Consider the following 19,463-nt stretch of genomic DNA (forward strand, 5'->3'; position numbering starts at 1 on the left):
CAGGAATTTGAGACCAGCCAGGCCAATGTAGCAAGACCCCATCCATGTTTTTAAAAAGTCATGCATATTTATTTGGCAAATTCAGTAAAGAGAGAAATCTAATTTAACTGTGATCCTACTTCCATATTTTAGATCCTTTGAGTCTTTTTTTCTGTTCCATAAATTTATATTAAAAAATAAAATAGGCTAGGTGCGGTGGCTCACATCTGTAATCCCAGCACTTTGGGAGGCTGAGGCGGGTGGATCACCTGAGGTCAGGAGTTTGAGACCAGGTTGACCAACGTGGGCAAAACCCTGTCTCTACTAAAAATACAAAAAAAAAAATTAGCTGGGCATGGTGGTGGGTGCCTGTAATCCCAGCTACTTGGGAGGCTGAGGCAGGAGAATTGCTTGAATCCGGGAGGCAGAAGTTGCAGTGAGCCGAGTTTGAGCCACTGCACTCCAGCCTGGGCAACAGAGCGAGACTCTGTCTCAAATAAATAAATTATACAGTGGAGGCTGGGTACAATGGCTTATGCCTGTCATCCCAGCACTTTGGGAGGCTGAGGCAGGAGGATCCTTTTGAGACCAGTTTGAGACTAGCCTAGGCACCATGGCAACATCCCATCTCTACACAAAATAAAAAATGTTAGCCACGTGTGGTGGCATGTGTGTAGTCCCAGCTACTTGGGAAGCTGAGTCAGAAGGATTGCTTGAACCCAGGAATTCGAGGTTACAGTGAGCTATGATCATACCACTGCACTCCAGTCTTGGTGACAGTGGAACCCTGTCTTTTAAAAAATAAATAAATAAATAAAATTGAAATTGGTATTATACTTGTTTTAGAAATACTTATTTTGTCTATATTCTTTACATTCTTAATTATTCTTCAGGAATAGTAGTTTTTAGTGGCTTGATAGTATCCTATCATTTGGGTAGGGTATCATATATACAGAGTTTATTTAATCAGTTCACTATTTTTAGACATTTAAATTATTCACAGTTTTTTACTGTTATATACCTAGCTCTGCAGTGTACATCCTTGGACATAAATATTTGTACATAATTTTGATTATTTCCTAGAAGTAAAAAAAAAATCAGATGAGGAATAAATAAATAGATGCTTCTAAACATCTTTGTGACGACTTCTTCGGTATGTTTAGTAGGATCTAACTCCAACTGGCTTAATCATGAAGGGGACTTATTGGAACTGTATTAGGGCACCTTGGGCGACCCTGGGGCAGTTTTAGGGGCTGGAACTGGAGTCTCTGTCTCTTGTGTCTCTTCGTCTTTCTTTGCATCCGCTTCATTTCCCCTGTCAAGAGATTGACTTTCTCAGCTTTTCCTGTATTCGTAGCAGGCAAAAGGCTCTGGTCATTGTGAAGTTCCCATGTTTGTATCTTCTCCATTCTAGATACTATCCCAGACCCACTGGCTTGTTCTCATTCCAGATTTTGGAAAGAGAATGTAATAAGCCTGCTTTGAGCCACGGGACTATATTACTAGTACAGACATGGCTAGATCAGAGAGCCCATCTCAGAGAAAAGAGTTCTGAGTTAGGCAGATAGCCTAAAAAGTTTCTGAAGCCTTTTATGTTACCTAATTGCTCTTTAGAAAGACTGTGCATGGGCCGGGCGCAGTGGCTCAAGCCTGTAATCCCAGCACTTTGGGAGGCCGAGACGGGCGGATCACGAGGTCAGGAGATCGAGACCATCCTGGCTAACATGGTGAAACCCCGTCTCTACTAAAAAATACAAAAAACTAGCCGGGCGACATGGCGGGCGCCTGGAGTCCCAGCTGCTTGGGAGGCTGAGGCAGGAGAATGGCGTAAACCCAGGAGGCGGAGCTTGCAGTGAGCTGAGACCCGGCCACTGCACTCCAGCCTGGGCGGCAGAGCGAGACTCCGTCTCAAAAAAAAAAAAAAAAAAAAAAAAAAAAAAAAAAAAAAAAAGAAAGACTGTGCATGTTTAGGGTCAGTCATTTTATTAAAGGAGAAGTTATTTAACATGCTGGATGGAATTCCTACCTTGAATCTAATGAAAAGTTTTAACCCTCAGTTCATTTGGCAAATAATTATCAGGCACTTCCTATGTGCCAGGTACCTTTCTAGATGCTGAGAATATATCAGTCCTACAAGACTAAGTTCCTGCCTGTCCTTTTTAGTCAGCTGTTAGAAGGTGAGTTTCCTTTGAATTGCCCTTCAAAATATCCTTTCAAAGTCTTAATCAGATTTCATTTTACCAGCACCATGACACAGTTAAGCCTGGTGTAAAGAGGAAACATCTATAATGTTTCCTCTGTTGGATACCATTCATTTTTTCTAAGTAAATGATTGGAAGTTGTGAGGTTATGATACTTGACATCTAAGAATATTAACAGTTTAACCTTTCTCCTCCTGTTACCCCCATGATAGGGCAGCAGTAGAGTGTAGGGAGGTGTTCAGGCTATGACTTTCTAGTTTCTGTTTTCTGCCGGTTTAAGTGAGATCCTTCACATTTAACAAGGCTTTGTTAAAGGTGAAATGTTAGGGGACTAGAGTTCTCCAGATTGGAAACTTAACTGACAGAAAAACCTTTGCAAAGTAGGAAAACAGGTATGTTTTGAATTTCTACCAAAACCAAATTAGACCTTTTTTTTAAAATTTGTGCCTGTCAGTCAGGTTAGTAGTTAAGTCACTCAGTGACAAAGTTGAAAATAGTCTGTGTGAGACTGGAGTTTTAGAGGAAAATTCCCTTAAGCACCATATTTTTACACTTGGCTCCTCTGAGTCGGCTCTCATCTAGAAAATTTATGATGCATTTATGCCAAGGTTAGTGTGGAGTGCCTTCTCATGAGACCCAATCTCAGTTTCATAGGTCCTCCTTCAAGTGAGCTAGGGTTAAGTTCTAGAACAGCCTAGTGCCTTTTGCACTTGTGAGACCTCTTGCTGCTGGAGTTAGGGTTTTAGGTGATTTTACTTATTTCAGCTTGAGTCATATAGATGACATTTTAAAAGAGACACCAATTCTCTTTTTTCCTCTATTTGAAAAGCAAAACATGGAGAACAGAAAGTACAGTTTTTCCCTTTATAAGTCAAGACATTTCATTCTGTTTTGCAGTTTCTAAACCAGCCTGGGTTCATTGGGAAAATAAAGCCCTAATGCTCTTGGCATCTGTACACTCCTGTGCATCTAGATTGATAATTGAGAAAATAGTCACTGAAATATTTGTGTTTTTTGGTTTAAATGAGGAATCCTGGCTGAGGAAAGCTGATGGGAAACCCTCTCCCATAAAACTTATAGACATGCAAAGATTATAGCTGAGTTGAGTGTACATTGATAGGGTAACTGCTTATGTAGTTCTAAGATGGAAAATAAAAAGGTCTTAAGCATTACTGGACATGACCCAGTAAAAACTGTTCTGCTCTTAGTTTCCTTAGGCACAAAATGAACTTGGGGGAAAAAAAACTCCCAATTGTAGTTTTTATATAAACCAAAACAGATGAATGTCAATAATATTTTTTGTGTGCTAACATTTTAATTTTTTCAGCACTTACTATAGCCATCTTGACTTTTTTTTTTTTTACTGTATTTAAAGCAACAAAATCAGTTATCTTTAAGCTGAGGTACTTGATTAGTTTTTAAAATAGATAAACAAAAAGCACCTCAGCCCACTGTTTGTGCTTATAAATAATGTAATTGTTTTATGGAACTGAGTCCTGGGGAGGAGGACAGCATAAGGATTGTTGGCTAAAAGTGTCAGAGTTTTCAGGAAGCACAAGGATTCTATAGCTAATCTGAAAGTTTCCCTTTCTAAGGGTCTTTTAAGCAGCAGCAAATGTGAAATAAATCAACATTGTATTTCTGCAACTAAATCCTGATTCATTGATTGGGAGAACCATTATTGGTGAAGTAAGCATACAGGTGAAACAGTGTTTCATGGGCCATAAAAATGACATTGTCTGTCTTGAACAAGTTCAGATTTCTTGACATTAACAGAAACTGCTAATTTCTCCTGTCTCCATTCTCCCCGTTTTAGAAAGACTTTTACAAGGACCTGTTTTTTAAAAGTCCAGTTTCTCTTTTTAAAATCTTGACTGTGATATTAGCTCACGCTAATTTGAGAACTATCAGGGTTTACAGTTCTTAAAGTAAAAGTTTTCCTTTTGTCCATCACTTCCGTATTTAACCTAGGACATAATTGGAGTTATCTTTTTCATAGAAACTGACCCACACAGCCCAAGCCAGTGAAAATGCAAAGCCTGTTTTGCTCTCTGAATCCCCTGCCAGGTATCCCATGGAATAAGATTGGAGTTATTGACTCTCTTGAGAAAGACTTAATGAAAACAAAATTGCTAAATTGCTACCTAACTTAAAAAAATTTAAGTAGTTCTGTTTTCTCTGTGTAAGGTGAGATTCAAAACTGGAGGCATTAAATTACATAAAGGGTATTTTGTTTCTTTAAGATAGGAAACAGAGAAGCAATAACTTTATTTAAAAAAAAAAAACAGGTTACATGGAAAACTTCTCATTGAGAAGGTATTGCATGAGCTATAAAGAAGCAAAAATATTTTAAATGTCAAGACTTTCAATAAAAGGTGCATTAAAGAGCCTCCTGGTGGCACCAGTTCTTTGTCGCCAGTGTCCTCATTTGAGACACCTGCCAAATGGGAACTGATTCTGAATTAGCAAAACAAAACTATTCAATTTGCCATATCCTTTTAACTCCAAGTAAAATAATGTGTTGAGCTTTTAAAAATTCTGATTTTAGTCTTAGATCGTGTTATATTTTCAATGAATCCCCTGCTATGTAACTTATAAATGCCTTAAAGGTAAATCAGGGAGTCTGCATGTAAATTGTTGGGCGTTTATATTAAGAGATTCCATGACTCCAGCTGCCTTGGTGCCTGACAGTCCTTTGATGATGTAATGTATAGACTTGGTAATTTTGTTGGATCTCAGTTCAGATGACCTACTAGTAAAGGGATGAATTGACTGCTCTAGGGAATTGGAAAGGTCAATGGAAAGAAACCTGTGGCTAGCATTTGTATAACAGTGAAAGCTCTGTGGAGAGCAAAGTTTCAACTGACTCATTGGTTTAATTGTCACACCTCATTCTGAATGCCAGTTCTAGTGGGTTACTGTGTACTCTATACTTTTCCCATCAGTTGTAGACCAGTTATCAAGAGTAAGTTGTGTTTGTTTCCAGACTTGATTCTGCCATTCGTTCTTGTTATCATAATTTAATTAACTATTATTAAACCAATGAGTTTTAAAAAACCAAGTTGCTTTCATGAAATCTATAATTTAATGCTTTGGAAATGATAAAAAAAATACTAAAAATTTGCTGCTTAGTTATATTTGGGTAAGAGAACTATAACAGAATGGGGTAAATTATTAATGTCCAGAAGGATTCTACATTCAGATTGCTTCAGAGTATCTTAAGTTCTCGCCATAATTTAAAAGTCCAAAATGGAAATGGTGGAGGATGCATTATAGTTATGGTTTATGAAAGAAAGACATTTTGGCACTCTAACCTGTAGATCCATATAAACAGAAAGTCTGATCCTATATTACAAGATTAGCAAATGAAGGTTCATTTAAACTGAAATAAAATGCTTAGGTATGCTTATCAAATTTTTGTGATTTCCTGCGTTGTATGACTTTTTTTCCTTATCTGATCAACTGCTGGTCCTAATCATTACTGGTTAAGAGAACTTCTATTGTATTGCATCAGGGTACTAGAGCTGAAAGGTAATCTTTCAGCATTTAATTCATTCATTCACAAATATTTATGGAGTATCTATTATTTGGAGGCATTCCACTCAGTCTCAGTGATGAGCAAGACTGAAAAAGCTTCTCATCTTAAGGAACTTACCTTCTGGTGTCATATTAGTGAGAGTACAGTGATTTGAATAGTAATGATTTTTCTCAACAATTGTAGAGTAATAAGATCTAGTCTTTGATTTGAAGGCCAGTGCCACATCTTCTTGTAAACTGCTGGTTCTCAACCCTAGCTTGTACCCTAATAAAATGAAAAGCTTTTGAAAAATCCTGCATACGGGACTGCACCTTAGACCAGTTAAATCAGAATCTTTGAGAATGGCACCCAGGCATACAAAGATGTGTAGGAGTAGGTAAGTGGATTTTAGTTAAAGTTGTTTAATATTGCCCAAACTGAATTGGATAACCTCAAGCCAATTTGACATAGCATTTTAATTCCTGAATCATCTGGGGGCAAATCTGTATGTTGTTAGTTTGTCAGAGTTAATGATTTGTTTGTTTAAATCTTGCTAGAGAAGAAACTTTGTGTAATATAATTTTCAAGGGTTACTATCATATTAATACTCTGACTTTCAGCTTTTCCTTTTAGAAAAACATTTTTAAAAATGAGTTGATTGAAATTCTTTTTTGACTATAGTCAGAGGAATACAACTTTTACCAGTGTATTTTTGTTTTCAGAAACATTTTAGTGGGTCAGAAGCCTCAAGAAAAGCATCATATATTTTATTTGCTTAAAATATTAATGTTCAACTTTCTTCCTCCACTGCCACGATGATGCTTGTGAAAAAGCTTGTGGCGAAGGGGGCAAAAGAAGCAAGATCTGAATGGAATCATGGATGCTGCCAATTTTTAGCAGGTTCTCTGAGAGAAAGTGAATGGAAAAGCTTGGAATTTCATTGGAGGGGTTGTAACCATCACATGCAGCAAGAGCAAGGCCACTGTAACTTTTGAGGTGCCTTTTTCCAAAAGGTTTTTGAAATATATCACAAAACAATCCTTGAAGAAGAATAATTTATGTGATTGATTGCACATAGTTGCTAACAGCAAAGGGAGTTACAAATTATGTTACTTCCAGATTAACCAGGTAGAAGAACAGGAGGAAGATGAGGATTGAAACTCATTGATCTGGAATATTTTATATGAGTCATTGAATAAGATGGGGACAAAAAAAATTAATATTCAGCCTATATGAAACACTGATTAAGGTTAGAACTCCATGCTGAGCCATGGGATTCTTTTTACCATAGTATATATGTAATTATATATATAATGAAGAAAGAATAATTGTTGTCAAAGATACTGATAACATCTTAAAATAAAATATCCTCTTAAGAATGATTTCATTTATACTTAATCTTTAGGTCCAGCAACTTTGGAGGTTGAAAGTATAGCACATTTATGATTTTTCTTCCTAGTTCTTGCAAAATATTAGTTGTGCATCTCTTGCTTTTATTTATACACTTATATCAGAAGAGGACTAGAAGTTAGTGCCCTTCACTTTTAGGTATTTGTTTCACTAGTAGTTCTTTCATATTGATATTTTGTAAATCAGTTACATATATTATAAAAAGTGTTCTATTCTGCTATCCATGAGAGATGTGATCTAGTGTTCTGTGAAACCAAACATTTATCAGAACACGAAATCAACTTCCAAAATACACATTACATTTAATTATGAATTTTGAATTGAAAGTGTAGTCCTAATCGTTCAGTTCTGCCTTTAGAAGAATAATGCTTTGGGAGTGGGTACATTACTCGAGGCCCTTAGATTTTCACCTTGTTGTGTAGAAGTAGCTTCTTTTCATCCCTGATTTGCCTTCATGTGAGAATTATTCTTCTACTTCATCTTGTAGCACAAGTGTATCTGCGTGGGCACTCACACACACACACATGCCCCTTGAAGATGGAACTGTTAATTTTCCCTTTCTGTGATCCCTTTGCTTATTCATCATGGTAAGCCTGGTAATGCTGAGACCAGCTCGGTTGGGGAGACCCTAACCCAGCAGCGCTAGAGGAATTAAAGACACACACACAGAAATATAGAGGTGTAAAGTGGGCAGTCAGGGGTCTCACAGCCTTTAGAGCTGAGAACCCCAATAGAGATTTACCACCACGTATTTAATAACAGCAAGCCAGTCATTAGCATTGTTTCTATAGATATTAGATTAACTAAAAGCATCCCTTATGGGAAATAAGATTAACTAAAATGTCCCTTATGGGAAATGAAGGGATGGGCTGAAATAAAGGGATGGATTTGGCTAGTTATCTGCAGCAGGAGCATGTCCTTAAGGCACAGATCGCTCATGCTATTGTTTGTGGTTTAAGAACGCCTTTAGGCCGGGCGCGGTGGCTCAAGCCTGTAATCCCAGCACTTTGGGAGGCCGAGACGGGCGGATCACGAGGTCAGGAGATCGAGACCATCCTGGCTAACACGGTGAAACCCCGTCTCTACTAAAAATACAAAAACTAGCCGGGCGAGATGGCGGGCGCCTGTAGTCCCAGCTACTGGGGAGGCTGAGGCAGGAGAATGGCGTAAACCCAGGAGGCGGAGCTTGCAGTGAGCTGAGATCCGGCCACTGCACTCCAGCCTGGGCGACAGAGTGAGACTCCGCCTCAAAAAAAAAAAAAAAAAAAAGAACGCCTTTAAGCAGTTTTCTGCCCTGGGTGGGCCAGGTGTTCCTTGCCCTCATTCGGGTAAATCCACAACCTTCCAGCGTGGGTGTTATGGCCATCATGAGTATGTCACAGTGCTGCAGAGATTTTGTTTATGGCCAGTTTTGGGGCCAGTTTATGGCCAGATTTTGGGGGAACTGTTCCCAACATGGTAAGATGGCTTGGTCAGAGATGTCCAAGAAGGTGGAAAAGCCTTGTTAACTGGAAGTAAAAGGGAAAATATTTAAAGATTTACTAGGCGATTAACTGCTTTGATAAAGATTTCACCAGGGCACATGGTGAAAAACTGATAGAAATAGAATATTTTCTTACCAGCACTAGCAGCTAGGAGCAATTCAGCTCCATGACTATCTTACTTCTTCTATCCCTACCTTTTGTTTTAGTTAAAATATTGTTGGCTCCTGTGTAGTACTTAGCAGTTTTCAATTCTGTAAAGTAAACATGTTTTTTGTTTTTTGTTTTTCTTCTCAGAGCTCAGAAAACTGATAGGCAGTGAGGTTGAATGGCTAGTACAAAGGTATTTGGTAGGTGTATGAGTGAAGACTCTTCTGCTTTCCAGTGATAGAAACTCAATTCAATGTTGTTGAAGGAAAAGAGATTTATTGGTATATATAACTAGTAAGTTCAAGGATATAGCTGCTTTCAGGCATGGATGGATTTAGGAGCTTTAGGACACTTTCTCCCTCTTTTGGCTTCATTTGCTTACAGGCTGCCCCGTACTGGCACAGGTTACCTCTGGCAGCTCTAGGTTTACAACCTGCCATTTAATCAACTCCAATGAAGAGGAAAGTTTTTTTATTTGTTTGTTTTTTCCTGGAAGTACCAGCATAGAGCATGGGCACGACTTTTAGGTCCATTTTCGAATCAGTCATCCTTTTGTGTCTGGGGAACTAGAGTCCTCTCATTGTTTAGGCCTGGGTCATGTGCTACTCCTGGATCATCTCAGCCTTGACTATTGACTATTCCATTGACTGTTTTCATAGGAGTAAACTTTGGGAGGCTACCGTATATTTGGAATTCTACTAGTAGTTTGAAACACATATAGGGGAAAGGAGGCTTGATAGAAAAGCTATTTTTGGATATTTTAAATGTTCCGACCATTGCAACAAGCTCCTGGTTTCTGTACAGAAGAATTTTTGTCCCAGTTTACCTTTTCTTCTTCTGCATGTTTCCCCACCCGCTATCACCTTTCTTTCTGCTTCTTAGCTTAAGTCCATTCCTTCATCCAATCCTTTGTCTTCCTCTAATGTCTTCCTCCGTGGGAGCAGAGACCAGTTTCCTCACTCCCGTGAGTTGAGACATGATGACCATTCTCTTCCTTCAAGGGAAGTACTACAGAATGGAATTGCACATTGGCATACTTAAAAACAGCTGGTTAAATGAGAATTCCGTTTTCCTTGTGTAGACAAGAAGCTTTGTGTTTCTGAAGACCAAAGTCAGAGTACTCTATTTCAGGTTTCCTTAGGCAGCTTCAACCCATGTGTCTCTCGAGGCCCCAGAAGGAGTCTAGACACTGGAAATGAAGGCCTAGTAAACTCTTTTGTGCCCAAGATGGTATGAGAATGGAGGCGGGAGGTAATGCTAAATGCTCTGGTTTTCATTCCGGCTGTCACAAGAATAAAAATGACCTAACTGTATTTTGGGCCCCCAGGCAGCACTGAAATGACATGCCACCTGCTGACCTAATCCATTTCATTTCTGGTACTAGGATAGCCAAAGCAATTTGCTCAATTTGCAATTGACTATTTACTCTTTAAAGCAGCGATGATTAGATCTAGTGTAAGAAACCACATACTTTATTCATCAAGAATTAAAACTTGAAAGGTGGAAAGTTATTCTTTTTGGAAGAAGCCATTTAAATGTGGTGTATTTTACCTCAGAGAGACTAACTATGCTTTTAGAAAGCTACTTTTTGCTGCTGTTTCCCAGGAAGGAGTACAATCTGCTGATGAGATTTAAGATAACAGAAGTGTTTCTCAGCAGCAGCTGAATGGGACAGAGAACTCAGAGACTGCTATATTTATCTTTAGGTAAATTTTTGCAATTTACTAGAAAAAAATCTATGTAGCATGCAAGCAGATTAACTCATGTTAATCCAGCAGCTGCTTCTCTGGCAAATAGTAGAGAGGGGTGTATGTCATAGCTGTAGTCCTGCACACACACTCAGGTGCTGGACATACTTCTTTTGTCTCGATGCCAAGAGCTACATAGGCTGATGTGTTCCTGTTTTCTCAATTTTAATTTTTAAAAATCTTATTAATTCCAATTCTTTCTCTTCTCCATTAAATTGAAGTAATTAAAAATTGTAAATTATAGTTTCAGGAGCTTGGACTATGTTCTTGAACATTGTGCGTAATAGTTTTATGTATAGTACTGCAATTGATGAATTAAAATTATGGAAGTACCTACTTCATTCCCCTCCCAGAGATGCTTATGTCAGTAAGTAACATGCTGGCAGAATTAAGGTGTCTGCTTCCAGTTCAGCCCTCTTTTATTTCTTGTTGCTTTTTGTGATTCAGCAGCTATGGAATTTGCCTCCCTGCATGGGCCTCTCAGAAGCCAGCTCTCCTGCTCTCCCCAACATGCTCACAGTCAGCAGAACAGGGAAATCACACTGATCAGCACACCACTCAGTTGATCAAAGTAAGCCGGCCACTTTTCTTCAACAAGACCCAGCGGTATTAGTCCCTATGCCTTCTCCTGCCGTGAGCAAGGCCACTGGAACGCTGCTGGCAACATTAGTCTGTGTGTAAAAAAGCTGCTTATGTTCCCTTTACCATAGTTTTGGCCTAGGCCAAGTTAAGGAGGGAAAAAGGAGGCAAATGTCCCGACAGCTAGTATCTCTTCTTTCTAAAACTTGGCGTGAAGCATTTCCTTTCAGTGGCAATCCCTAGTGGCAATCGCTAACTCTGCTGGGGAGAGACTTGCTAATTTTCTTTTAATTGCATAAGAGCAGAGCAATACAGCAAATTGAACATGTGGTGACTACATGAAATATATGATAGAATATGGTCTTACTTTGATTGAGCTAATCACAGGTCTGACAAATATACAAAATTAAAATAAGCCACATTTTTTAGTACTTAATCTCTTGATTCTGTTGCTTTTTATTTGCTGGAGAGTCTTACGTTGTTTTGTAGGGAACCTATGGTTCTCAGTGCTAATTTGTTGGATATAGACAGCAGTTTGCTATTCATGACTCTAATGGGTGCGTAATTCCCTTTCTTGTAAACAATTGGCATTTCAGTACAGTTTACAATATGGAACGTGGAGGGGACCCCCCGAGTAGGACAGTGGCTGCTCTTTGTCACTTGCAGCTGTGTTTGCAAGGGAGCATGCTGGCAACTAGCAAGGAGAGTGCTGTGACAGGTGGGAAGAGCAAAACCAGAAATATGCTTCTCCTTTCTCCTATCCTCTTTCTATCCCTCCTTCCCCCCCACACCCTCTTCTACCTGACCTTCTGTTTTTCTTCTCTTCCCCTTTAGAAGCCATCTGTTTCCCTCTACCAGTTCTATTTGGCTTGCAGATGCCACTGTAGAGGAATACACTGTGTTGAAGCTAGCCTATGCTTGACCTACTGAACGTATGTATTTGGGCTGGGTTCAACCTAATGGATCAAAGGGAATGGTGAGGGCATAAAAAATTTCATAACTTTTACGCAGCAATTATAGAGACTCAAAAGGACAACATACCTTACTATCAGGATTTGAGAAATGATAGAGGACTTTTTAAAGCCTGGCTCTGACAGTTCTGTGTTACTTTCTCTTAGAGATGGGAACAACATTAGTTTGTGTGTAAAAAGCTGTTTATATTGCCTTGGCCTGGACCAGGCCTAGGCAAGTGGGGAGAAAAGGAGGAAAATGCCCCAACAACGATAATCTCTCCTTTCGAAAACTTGGTGTGAAGCATTGTCATCCCTGTTGTCAGTAACACAAGCTGTCATTCTGCAGGGCTAGTTTAGCTATTCCCTAACAGATAGCTAGTTACTGCAGAGCTAGTTTAGCTATTCCCTAACAGACAGCTAGTTACTACAGAGCTAGTTCAGCTATTCCCTAACAGACAGCTAGCTAATAGTCTCCCTTCTATGGTCTGCCTTCAATTATCTATTCCTCAGACATTGCTGGTGGGAATGTAAAATGGTACAGCCACTTGAAAAACAGTCTGGTAGTTTCTCAAAATATTAAACATAGACTTACCATGTGGCTGAGCAGTTATTCCTAGGTATATATATTTCCAGGTATAGATCCTAAAGAAATGAAAGCATACGTTCAAACAAAAAACCTTTTTTTTTTTTTTTGAGATGGAGTCTTGCTCTGTCGCCCAGGCTGGAGTGCAGTGACACCATCTTGGCTCCCTGCAGCCTCTGCCTCCCGGGTTCAAGCAATTCTCCTGCCTCAGCCTCCCAAGTAGATGGGATTACAGGCGTATGCCACCATGCCCTGCTAATTTTTGTATTTTTAGTAGAGATGGGGTTTCACCATGTTGGCCAGGCTGGTCTCAAACTCCTGACCTCAGGTGACCCACCTGCCTCAACCTCCAAAAGTGCTGGGATTACAAGTGTCAGCCACCATGCCCAGCCCTCAAACAAAAATTTCTACATGGATGTTCATAGTATTACTCATGGCACCCAAAAAGTGGAAACAACCCATCAACTGATGGATAGTTAAATAAAGTGTGGTATAGCCATGCAGTGGAATATTATTTGACAATAAAAAGGAATGAAATACTACATGTAGAATGATACATGCTACAACATGGATGAATCTTGAAAACATTATGCTAAGTAAAAGAAGCCAATCACAAAAGGCCTCATACTGTATGATTCTGTTTGTAAGAAATGTTTAGAATATGCACCTCCCTAGAGACAGAAAGTCAATTAATGGTTGCCCAGGGCTGGGGGAATTGTGGATATCTGTGAGTGGTTGGGGAATGGGGAGTGACTACTAATGTCACAGGGTTCCTTTTGGGGCAGTGACAATGTTCTGAAATTAATTGTGGGGTTGTACAACTGTGGATATGTTAAAAGCCATTGACTTCTACACCTCAAGTAGATGAATTGTGTGATACATGAATTGTATCTCAATAAATCTGTTTTTAAAAAAGTATTACATATTTCATTTGGTCTCAGGGCACTGAAATGTCTTTTAATTCAAAGTTGTACTGGCTAGGAGAACCCATATTTTCAATAAGGATACCAGCCTAATAATGGCAATAACTTATTTGCATAGTGTGCCATTGTTTACCCAGAGTTTTCACATGCTTTATGTAATTTGATCTTCACTGGACCTCACCATGCAGATGAAATTGACACAAAGAAAAAGTGACTTCTCTTAAGCTTACACAACCAAGAAATGGTAGAGCAAGTATTTAATCTCAGGCTTTCTGGTTGTTAGTCACTGCCTTCTTGTCAGAACAATGTCAGAACATTGCAAAGAAATAATAATATCTTCCAGACTCTTAATTATGCTTTAACCCTTTCAGTTCTTGAATGTGACTAGAAAAGTCATTCACCTTCTCTGTCTTGCTTTCCTTACCTGAAAAATGGAGATAATAATGCTTCCTAACTAAAAGTCATTTACCTTCTTGACTTAGTTTCTTTATCCAGAAGGACAAGCCAGGAATATTTCCTATCTCTTGGGCACATAATGAGGACTAACTAATAAAAAACAATTATAAAATATCTTACCAGCCTATAAAAATGCTTCATAATAAACCATCAAGGAGTATTTTTCCCTTTCTTTCATGTTTTCCACTCCAGCAATGTATAATAGTAACCACTTATGTCACTTGTCGCTAAGGAGTTCAAAGCATTTTACAGACATTATCAAATTAACCCTCCCTACATCCCTATGAGTTACATAGGGAACTGGTGTCAAAAGAGCTAGAGCAAAGTAACCTGCCTGAAGCCTTTATCTCAGGCTGGGTCTATACTGTACCAGTTGCTCATTAATTTGTCCGTAGTGATATTTATTTGGTCAACTACATTTATTTTCTAAAAGTTTGTTACTTGTTAAGCATGAGAAAAATGTTTAAATAGCCTTCCTGAATCACTTTAAATTAGCTTAAACTTTATCAGAGGTAAAGCTGTTTAGTTTGACCTGCCCATGTCATCCTCAATCTAGACTAGCGAACAGCTCAAACTTCTGAATATACACTTTTGACTCGAACTTTCATCATGGGGAGCAGTGACAACTGTGTGTCTTGCTGTGTGGATGGGAGAAATCCTTGATCAGGATTTGGAAACTACTCTCATTTGTCCAGACACTCTTCACAGAGTGAAGGCAGGCTTCTTTCTATGTTGTTGGGTTTTATAGTGTGTTTACATGTAGAAAGCTCATTTGCCATCTGCATTACCACCTAGATCTTCACCACTGCCATCATCATTTAATATTATTTTTGTCTTGTGGCGTAATACCATTACCAACCCTTTTGACAGAGAAGATATATGAGGGAAGTAGATGCACAAAATGATTAGAAAGGCCTCTGTGAGATTGCTAAGTTAGAATGGCTTCTAATACCATTAGAAAAGCAGACTGAAGCCTGACCCAAACAATGGCAAACATTAAATCCTGGCATTTCTCTTGCCCTGTGTGAAGAGAAGCTCTGGTTTCTTGTTGAGGCTATCCTGGCAAGGGTTTTCGGTTTGGGTTTGGTTTGTTTTGGTTTTTGGTTTCTCTTTTGCCATATTGATCTCTCATTTTGCTTGATGGGGAAAGACTTTTTTTGCCTCCAGAAGTAGGTTTCCCTTGCATATTAGCCTTGTTAGTGTGCTGCCCCATAGGAGGATGGCCCCAGTGCTATTGGCACTGTCCTGTGTACAGTTAATTAAACCTCCTGCTGTGGACCTGGATTTCTGCTGCTGCTGTTCACTGATGTGTGTAAATTGAGTGAAGCACATGTGCATAAGCTCAGGGACACTCATGAAAACAAACCCTGAAAATAGCAAAAGATGGAGTCAGGGCAAAACCTTCAGCTTTCAAATAAGCTTGGTAATCTGGCTAGCTGAATGCCAGAGCTCACAAAGCTGAGAATTGCATTTCTGAAGATAAGACAGACTCTTTTTGTGTTTTTATCTTTTCTTCCCAAAATGTATTGAGTTTTAATATGGTACTTTATCTCTGTAAGCAAGAAAACAGCCAGTTGTGAACTCTTGGGCTATTGAGTCCAACCCAGTGAGGAGTTTATCCTCATTTTTCTGGTGACCACATCTCAAGGTAAACCATGAGCAGAGTCTTACTAAGACACCTGGCTGCCGTGTCTCATAAAGGGGTCTTGGAGCAGAAGGGGGTTAAGAAACTCATGGAAGGCAAGAGTAGGGCTTCCAAAAAGTCTAGTAACCTATGTGTTTTAGAGAACAGATAGTGATTTCCTTTGAAGGTAGGCCCTTTCTCTTTTTCAGTTAACTAAATATTCCAAGAGAGAATCTTGATTCCTAACCATTCTTTTTTTGACTACGTTGTAGTGCTTTGAGTCCTTGTGATTCTGTTTACTAGGACATAAAATGCTAATTTTAGAAGCTCTAAATAAATTTTTTCCAATTGCCAGCTTGCTTACTTGGGTAAAATATAGCAAGTGATTAGATTGGAGTAATAGTAGTGTCCTAAAAACATATCAGCCACTGAATCAGACAACCTCTGTGTTCTTTCTCTGCCTTTCCCAACTCCCCTCAGCAAGTTTTGACTATGTATTTTTATATGAAATTCATCAGTCAGGAAGTATATTTTCAGCCTCTCCTTTGTGTTAATACCTGGTGTAATAATGTGTGCTAATGCTTATGATCTTCCATAGGGAAAAAGAAATAAACACACATGGTAGGCCAGGACAGTACACAGTGAAGAGTTAGCATGTGGTATAGATAATGAGAAGAGAGAAAGCAGGAACAGCTTGGGAACCCAATTGGGTGGGACTTTGCTGCAGAAACAGAAAGAATGGAGGCATTCTGAGTCAGGGGAGTCACGCAAGCTAAGGCAGCGATACAGGAATGAACACAAAACAAAGGTAAGAACTTTGCTGTATGTGTAACACTTTTCATAAAAAGTGCTGGGCTACAATCAAAAATAGGATTAAGTAGTTATGACAGGACCTGGTACTAGAAGGCCTTATATGACCATACTGTGCTTGCCTAGAACTACACTTGCTTTGAAAGCTTTGATCAGTTGCTATCTTTTGAATGGAATACTTTAGCATTTGAAGGGTAAAATGAGTTTCTATTGGAGGAAATAAGGTTTCATTGGCCTGTCTGCTTTTTGTGTGTGTGTGTGTTTTGCTAAGGCAGTATATTCAGAGAATTAAATCAGTTATTTATCTTGTAGGAGGAAGTCAGGTATATAGTTAAGAAAGCAGATTTTTTTCATTAAAAGGAATTTTATTTCATAATTGTGAAATTTTGGCCTGTTTGCTTAGAAATGAGAATGTTTGTGAGTGAAAGCACAGGTTTAATGTTTAATGTTTAAAAGAGTTTGGGTAACTGTGGCAGAAGCAAAATGGATTTATAACATTGCTTCCTAATCTGGGTTACCTGAAACAATAAGAGAAGTCTTGCATATCCCTGTGTGAAGGTTACACAGGTTGCTACTTGAAATGCTGCTTGTTTGGAAAATAAGATATGAAATCCAAATGGGGGTGGAAAGGGGAGGGGGAAAAAGTAGTACTGGGGTCACTGAAAGTGTAAAGATTGGGAGTTTCCGTTGTAAGTTTTCATTCTAGATTTGAGTAGGTCAGCTGACCCTCAAATTTCTAATTACTCCATTTACCTTGCATGAATTTTCTTTTTTTTTTTTTCTGCTCATTTAAGGTACATTTGGTTTAATAATGTATTCTCAATAAAGCCAAAAGGTACCTCTAGCTGTACTATAGAACAGCTTTTGAATAGTAATTTGATTTAGCTTCCAGTTTGTTTTCCTGTATCTTGTGTTAATAGTTGCTATTATTTGTCTCATTTAAACAGTAGTGCTTAGGTTGAAACTTGATTCTAGTCAATTTTATTATGATAAGTTTACCATCTTCTCAAATGTAGTACTCCTGTAATGCATTGTTACTCTATGATGAAGGTAAAAACAAATTTACAGCTGTTAACCACAATCTTAACCTTTCCTCAGTTTGCTTGATTTACTACAAATTAAATTCTACTATGCTTGATATAAATCATTAAGTATATAATTTGAAGCAGTTGCTGTGATCCATCTTTTACTGTTTTCTGCACTCACATCCAAATGTAAAACTTCAAGTTTTACATTTCCTGAAAAACAGGGTAATGATTAGAAAACTGCCCTTTTGGAGTCCTAAGTGAGCATTCATTTCAATGTGGGTATATGACATTAGGGTCCTCTCAGCTCTGAGTGGGAGATGCAGACATTGCATTCAGGATGAAATGTTTGCTTCTTGACTTGTCTGCCTGATTTAAATATTCATACTTCACCAGAAGGAAAAAGCTGCTGACTTCTAAAAGTGGGTCAGTTTTTTTTTTTTTTAATGGTCCTTTTGGCCCTTTGTAACATGTTAATACTGCCTTAGAGATGGAGAACAGTTTGGTAGAGCTCATCTTTATCACTTCAGGGGCCAAAGCTTCACTAGGCCAGTGGAAAGACAGGCATTGCAGACATTAATAACTAATAGGACTGTGATATGGGCTTTATCTGCCATTCTGTTTGCTTTTCTAGATATAGAATGTAGTATGTTAACCAGAAAGGATTAATTTGAGGAAAACCTTGTACTGATAAAGGTGATGATGTAAGTAAACAGCAGTAACTTGTATCTTCAGATGCATGGTGTTTCTGAACAAATTCCACAGTTACATAAATATGTTTTATTTTTCTATTTGGACATGATAACTTTCAAAAGAAGTCCTTGGATAGAATGGGATCATTGATAGGTTGTCAGTCTTATTCCCACATCATTTATTTCTGCTTAATTACTATTTAAAGTGTACCTTACATTGATTGAATTTCTTACGTCTAAGGGACCCAAATGGCATTTAAACATGAATGCCATCTTTTTATTCTCACAAAATTAAAATTTCAAGTATCTTCTATTGAAAGGAGGGGTAGGACAGTAGGATGAGAAAGGAAGGAGAGTTAGAGTAATAATAGGAATTCTGGATGGAGAGAGATCTGGAGATCCTGATTACCACATGTATTAGTTTATTCAGGCTGCTATAACAAAATACCTTAGACTGGATTGTTTATAAATAACAGAAATTTATTGCTTACAACTCTGGAGGTTGTGACGTCCATGTTCAAGGCATCAGCAGATTTTCTGAGGGCCTGCTGTCTGCTTCATAGATAGCACCTTCTTGCTGTGAGGACATAGCAAGAAGGTGCTATCTATGGCAGAAGGGGAAAAACAAGCTTTCGCAGGCCTCTTTTATAAGGACACTAATCCCATTCATGAAGGAGGGCCCTCATGACCTAATGGCCTCCTAAAGACCTCATCTCTTAATACAGTTGCACTGGGAATTAGATTTCAACATACGCATTTTGAGTGGACGCTAACATTCAGATCCCAGCACCGTGTCCTAGTCATAAGACACGGATGAGATTGAGAGAGTTCAGGTTGCTTGTTTAGGAGACATGCTATACATTTCACTAATCTCTTTCTTTAGTTTTCTAGGACTTATAAAAACCATTCAATGATTTTAGTCGAGTTTCATAACGTGTACCTGGCCCGTCCTGTACCTCAGCGTAGAACAGCTCAAGTGGTGATAAACTTTCTGGAGTTGCACTATCAGACATACTAATATGGCTGCTTCTAGGATCTTCTGGTTTACTGTCAGATTCTAGCTCCCAGTTTACAATGGCCAAATACCTGTCCAGCAGTCTTAAAGTTTGATTCAAGTATTCATAAAAATATGGAATATGCCCTATTGAGGAATATGTTTTGTCATGTGGCTTTCCCACAGGCCCCAAGATGTGCTTGCTTTTTATAAAAAATATTTATTATATTAAGTTGCCTGGCACCCTAAAAAATAACCAGTATAATATTGAACTGGTGCTTCTGAGGAATTATTTATTCAGCTTCCTATAGACAATGGTTGTGTTCCAGAAGATGTTT

General features: G+C 38.6%; 1 protein-coding gene across 24 annotated transcripts in view; it reads left to right on the forward strand.

Annotated features, from left to right (window-relative positions):
• PHF21A (PHD finger protein 21A) overlaps positions 1-19,463 on the forward strand; it is a 197,798-nt gene that overhangs the window by 61,685 nt on the left and 116,650 nt on the right. The window contains exon 7 of one of the 24 annotated variants that reach the window (XM_033204611.1): positions 11,900-11,997. The exons of the other annotated variants lie outside the window; for them this stretch is intronic. Within the exon in view, the coding sequence (XP_033060502.1) occupies positions 11,980-11,997 (18 nt within the window). The 5' untranslated portion in view covers positions 11,900-11,979. The remainder of the gene's footprint in view (positions 1-11,899; positions 11,998-19,463) is intronic. 24 annotated transcript variants of the gene reach the window in all.

The sequence above is a fragment of the Trachypithecus francoisi genome, unplaced genomic scaffold (genome assembly GCF_009764315.1).
Source record: "Trachypithecus francoisi isolate TF-2019V2 unplaced genomic scaffold, Tfra_2.0 Lachesis_group8, whole genome shotgun sequence".
Classification (NCBI taxonomy): Eukaryota; Metazoa; Chordata; class Mammalia; order Primates; family Cercopithecidae; genus Trachypithecus; species Trachypithecus francoisi.